The following is a 6,337-nucleotide window of genomic DNA, read 5'->3' as shown; positions in this document are numbered from 1 at the left end:
GATGTGGGGATTACGTCGTCCTGTAACAGGAGAACACTTTTGCGATTCAGAAGTGCTGACTCCAGAGTTTTGACATTTTCCTGAACACGGCTCAACTACTCACAGTATACAGTAGCATTGATACTCTGACCAGCTGGTAGCAGTTTCCGATCCACGATGCCGCGATCAATCCACCAAACACACAGGATCTTCATCTGGTGCAGTGCTGGTTTGGGCTGTTTTGGAACCGGTTCATGGGATCCTAACCAGTGATGACGGGCCATGGAGCTTCATACAGGACTACTTCTCATCACATGTCAACACCCTGTCCAGAAATGGCTCCTTCCTCAGACGAGACAGCAAGGAAACACATGTGTTTGCTCGCGTTGCCTTCTGACCCGGAGTCAAATCATGTGGGATCCATCAACCCAACTTGTAGTGTTTCCCAAGTTGATGGAGATGTTGCTGAATTGTTTCTCCACTCATACTGAACTAAATTTCAGTTCCTCACATGTCTGACCACTGTTCGCTTCAAAAGACTGAAATTGTGTGATGTCACATCCTTTTCGCTGCCGTGGTGATCGTCATTTTATTTTCTAAACAACAAGTAGCCTAAATGCCTAAAGGACCTAAATGCAAAGCGAAAATAGTGATGAAATATTTCGGAATTGCAAACATTAGAATGAATGAAATATTTATGTTCTTTTCTAAATATCTCTAATCAATTAAACTAAAAAACTGAGATATAGAAAAAGAAAAAGAAGAAACAAATGTACTCATCTTGTTCATAATCAGATAATAACCTTAAATAATTCTGGAAAACATTTGATTCACTAATATAAGTATCACAACATTACATACGTGATCAGGGTTTACGTTTTTAACAGTTGTTTAGGATATATGCAGAACCATTCACAATTGGATGTTTTCTTATGGTACTGTTTTTAATTTTTTTAATCTGATAGGGAATATAAGAAATTATCTAACATATATCCACTGATGGTCCGCTTTGAAAATTTCTATCGAGTTTTATAGATATATCATACTGTAGATTCGTGTGCTAGTTTTGAACTGTAGACGGAACAGGAGTGGAGGCATTACAAGTTGTAGATACGCACTTGGAATTTACAGTAGCTTGTTTTTCTTTATTCGTTTTTATAATGAATATATTGACTTATGCATACGCGTACTTTGCATAATGTATGTGCCATATGCTCATTCCAGAAATATGTCATTTTCTCTTATTTGCTTTGATAGACTTCATATCTTTGTGTGTTCCTAATACTTGAGCATAGCAACTGTCGATTTTCCTCAATTTTCCAATGAATTTCCGTTAGGTAATAGTTTGAACGACTAACATTTCATATCGATTAAAGTGTTTTGCTTATAGATTTTTTTGCACAAAAATTGTAAATAACTTTTAGTTACGAAGGGCTTTTGGTAAGGAATGCAGGAAGAAGCAATAATACATTAAGCAAACAGACTTATTTGGGAAAATATAAGAGATACAGTATATTCGAATTATTTATTGCAGATGACGGAACATTCTCTTTACAGCGGCGTTGATCTTTTCGCATCAAATTTGAAAAAGATATTTATGAAATTTCTCTTGCTAGCCAGTGTCTTTCGTGCATTAGCCACTAAACTTCCGCTCCTACCATGTTTACATGGGGTACATGGATTAAGTTGTTTCCTATTAAGGTAAGATCTTCGAATTCATCAAAAGAACAGTGACACTTTAGATGAGATTGACACGTTTTCGATTAAGATTTATTTTAAACTTGCTTAGGAAGAATTATTTGGAAAATGACCTTGCTTTCATTGCAGTACATTTTGCAAAGTTGTCAAAACGTACTCTATCTTCAAACTTAAAAAAAAGAGGCAACATACTTTATATAGTTCTCAAATAACCTTCAATGATGTTGTCAATATCCTGAGTGTTGTAGCCGGTGACAGGATGCGCAAAGTGGGCGAAAGTGTGAATGTGTTGTAAATGTCAATCCAGATTTGGAGAAATTAAAGAAAATTGCAAGGTTATGGAAGGTAATACTGATGTAAAAATAGATAATGACATGAACCCCTCCCTTGCTTCCAGTATATTGAAGTCACATCTGTAGAAGTGGAAAGATCATTTTCACATCTAAAGCAAACACTTTCTGACAGGAAACAAAGGGATTCGTTTGTTTAAAAATGATAAGAAGTTGGAGATAATATGAGAGGACAAAAATATGCAACAACATTCTTAAGTAAAACTTAATTGCTATTGTAGTGTAAAACAGCTTCATTTTCATATTTCTTATGTTTTTTTATTATATTTATTATGTTATATTTTAATATTTAATATTTATTATGTTTTTTAATATTTGTTATATTTTATTATGTTCATTTCCAAACTGGTAACGAAACTGAGTGTAAATAAAATGTGATAGTACTTTTGCGTTTATCATTTTGTTTCATTGTTACTACTGAGGAATGATAAATGAATTGTTACATGTCGTCCCTTAAAGGTTTCCAAATGTACAAGTATCTAAAAAATTGTATGTACTAACTGCAAAACGAAACATTTTATTTCTTAGAATCTATATTTTTGTTCGATTAGGTACGAACAATTACGAACTTATTTTTGTTCAACTACAGTATAGACTATTGTATTTGCTTAAAAATATTTTATTAGTTATTTTTCTAAAAAATACATTTGTATGTTTGTTTTGTTTTGTCATTTTATAAATAAATGCCTTCATCTGGTTTCGTTTAGCAATTTCACCAACCATTTCAGCCTTTTTTTTTATTTTGCCATTAATTTTGGGTTCTATTGATGACACAACAATAGTTGTCAGTTGAAAAGATAATGATAGTTTGTTCATTTTACATTATCTAAATTTACACAATAATTTTCTAAAAATAAATAGGCTTAAACGAAATACTATAAACCTATATGGTAATAAAACTAAATGTACCTATTCCTCTTATCCCATAAAACAACACCACATCTATTGCAGATAACCATGCACCCTAAAATATATAAATTTACTCACAGCGATGTTTTTATGAATTTATGTCCATAACAATTTGTCATATATGGGGGTGAAATTATCATTAAATATCAAAATACAAATATACATTAATTTATACAAATGACAGTAAAGTATGGTATTGCAATTTATAGTCATAATTCTTACTTCATATTAAAGAATTAATTTGATACGTTGGGTTTCCATTATATAGGGGCAGTATGTGCTATTATAGCAGGAATTATTCACTAATTTCCTCTACGACAATTTTCCATGCAAAATGTCATACAACTGAGTGTTAAACCTAAAACTAGGAAGTAGAACGCTATTTGAAGATGATTTATTGTAAGTTTCACTACCACTTGATTTGGTTGTTGTCTTAAGATTGGAATTGTCTCAGCATCCCATTTGGATATCAAGCCAGATTCCTGCAATCCACGTATTATTCTGTTCATTTTGTTCAGGAATGGGAAATCTTTATAAACAGCAAATGCTTTAGTGTTAAGACCTATTGTTTCTCGCACTATCCGTACCACTTCATTTGTTTGCATTCCAAACCGAATAAATGCATTATACTCTAAATAAGCTCTGGTACCAAAAACAGCCAAATTTCTCTGATTTCCTATTTGAAATATACTTTGATTCAATCCTTCAAAAGGAATTAATCTCTCGTTTATTTTAAGAAGATGTGCATTTTCAGATCCACTAATTGTCGATCTTAAAGAATTAGTGAATGTTGTTATATTGATATTAGAATTTGCTACTTCCTCTAACGAGTCTAATTCTTTGTAGCGAGTAGGATGTGTTAGCTTCTTTACCAATGACCCCTGAAACAAACTGTTTGTAACTAAACAAAATAGCATCCAAAAGCAAAGAATTGTTCTTAGACGTGAACTACGTGGAATTGTTGGGAAAGAAGTGGCAAGCATTACACGATACACGAATGTTATGAAAATATCTATATGATTGGAAAACAACTTCTCCCCTGTTATATTCCATGTAAGTAATATAAAAGCAACATAAGTAACTAGCATTGTTAAAAAGATAGCAATCCAAATGCTCGCCTCAAAAACTAAAAACCATGACAAATATTTTGGTATTTCGTCGGCTGTGGGTACAAGAAAGCAAAGTTCAACAATTCTTACAGCAACCGAAAGATCTACAACATTTTCTCTCTCCTTAGTTTTAAACATAGCATTAAACACAATATCAGCTTTCTGGGACAAGACATCTCCTATAACACCATCCCAAGATCCATTAAGTAACTTTTTACCATAGTTTTGTCTCCTGTAAGTAATAACATGAAACGGAGTGAAATTCATATAATGAGACAAAGCCTCAAATGACTTTCCAAACATTCCAAAATATTCCATTTGGCCATTAATTTTAGAGAAACCCTCAAATGGCATCTGTTGGAAGCCAGTCACTCTCAATATGTTTCCATGTAAAGTACTCACTTTATTTTCAAAGATCTCAACATCACCGACGTTACATCCACTGAAAAATTTTAATGTGAAGCTATTGCCGATAGCATTGAGAATTGGGTTACAGGTAACAATTGTCACTGGACAATTCCATTTTTCTTCACGATCCAAGCTGTAGGTTTTCAGTAAAATGATCACATTAACTATTTTTCTTTTCCAAATTAGAGCTGAAAAGATTTGTAAATCTTCTAATGTTATATGATCACCGGTGACCACAACTACAAATTTAGCTGTTACGTTCCAAAACCACAAATATTTCAGTTCTTTTATGATTAGTTCAAAGTTCTCTTTATCTTCAACTGCCATTATCAGTTCTCTACTTTTCATTAGAAGATATGGTTTCAAACTTTCTTGAGACAGTTCTTTTCCACTATTGAGCTTGTTCATGTTGATAATAACAACAGGATATTCTACCTGAACTTGAAGCAGGGGAATAATATTCGTTAGAAACTGAGGTTCTATTCGTTGTGATACAACCACTGGTAACATTTTTACATTATTGAAGTTATTGTAGCACACTTCAATCAATGAAGAAGGCAGGTATTTGTCTTCTTTATGAAATAAGTCCATTGATGATAACATGATGCTACAGCTCACAATATTGAAATATAAAATTATTTCCAAAGAGGTGTTGCACATCCACTTGTACACCTGCAGAATAAAATATTTAATAAGTTGTATACCAAATAATGGTGAACGTAAGACTTATTAGTAATTAATTATTTGTATTAAGAGAGTTTTATAAAATGCTTTCCCGCAGTACTACAGTATGGATGTAAAGGTTGGTAGATATATCACAGTTTATTGAAGAATTTCCAGAACCAAGTGGGGGAAATATGAGAGACCATGGTGATAAAAATAGATGTTTAGTTAGTTAGGGTTAGAAGCTGAAATTCTCAATGTATACTCGTCGAAGAACTAGTACATATCATAGTTGAAGTGGTCAAAATGATCACATTTTGTGTACTGCGTGCGAAAACAGTTCAAAAAAAGAATCCATCTAGCAAAATACTATAATAATCATTTGTGGGAGATGTTTCGTTACAATTCTGGTTGAGAAGAGAAAGAATTTTTCTATTATTATTATTGACTATGTTTCGGCGACAATATTCGTAAGATACGCGATGGTAGCTAAAACTTTAATATTAACTTTTTTCTTTGCTCAGGTGACTTTATAACAATCATCCGAAAAGCGAATATAAAACACGCGAGTTGAATTCCAACTTTAAACTTAATGCATGAGAATGTAAAGTTTTCAAAAGTCCGTTTATACTAATAGATAAGAATTTAAAAATTAGTTTTTCAAAATTTAAAATGAATTTTAAAATGTTTAAATACGAGGCAAATTCACAAAATAAGTGTACTAGGGCACTCGCTGGCAGAAGAAAATTTGTTATTGCCATGTTGGTCACACTGCCGTATAGCTTAGCTCCTACCCTTTCCAGTGAGTCCAATCAAGCGTCAGTATGATCAAAACTGTGGCCACCGTAACGTCTCGCGTCAAAAGTTTAAGATAATATTTGCCGCCAAGTGCGAGATTCACAGCGTTATCAATTATCTCGTTGTCAAGGAAAGTCTTCTTCAAAAGTTTTTAATAAGATCAAAAGAATTGAAAATGGCAATTCAGAACAAGAGGTGGGAACTGCTGACGAAAGAAGCCTTTTAGCCTCCCCTTCTCCCTGCCTTCGCCATTTCATATGGTCTTATTAAATGGCAGACGCTAGTGCCTCTTACTCGTAATTCTCTCTCTATTATTTTTTCGTATGATTTCTTTCCTCTTTTTATGATTGGCCTCAGTTAAGGTGAGGTTACACCATCTTTCTAGATTTTCTAATATTATATTTCATTTTTGCTCTATTTGTC

The 6,337-nt window shown here is 33.0% G+C and overlaps 1 protein-coding gene across 1 annotated transcript; it reads right to left on the bottom strand.

Moving 5' to 3' along the window:
- Positions 1 to 3,238: 3,238 nt before the first annotated feature.
- On the bottom strand, positions 3,239 to 5,056 carry LOC145672593 (glutamate receptor ionotropic, delta-1-like). The gene has a single exon (XM_081741753.1). The coding sequence runs from the start codon at positions 5,054 to 5,056 to the stop codon at positions 3,239 to 3,241; it is 1,818 nt and encodes a 605-aa protein (XP_081597879.1).
- Positions 5,057 to 6,337: the final 1,281 nt, after the last annotated feature.

This window comes from Thermobia domestica, chromosome 16 (assembly GCF_964235325.1).
Source record: "Thermobia domestica chromosome 16, izTheDome1.hap1.1, whole genome shotgun sequence".
Lineage (NCBI taxonomy): Eukaryota > Metazoa > Arthropoda > Insecta > Zygentoma > Lepismatidae > Thermobia > Thermobia domestica.
This window is presented reverse-complemented; position numbering and strand designations above follow the sequence as displayed.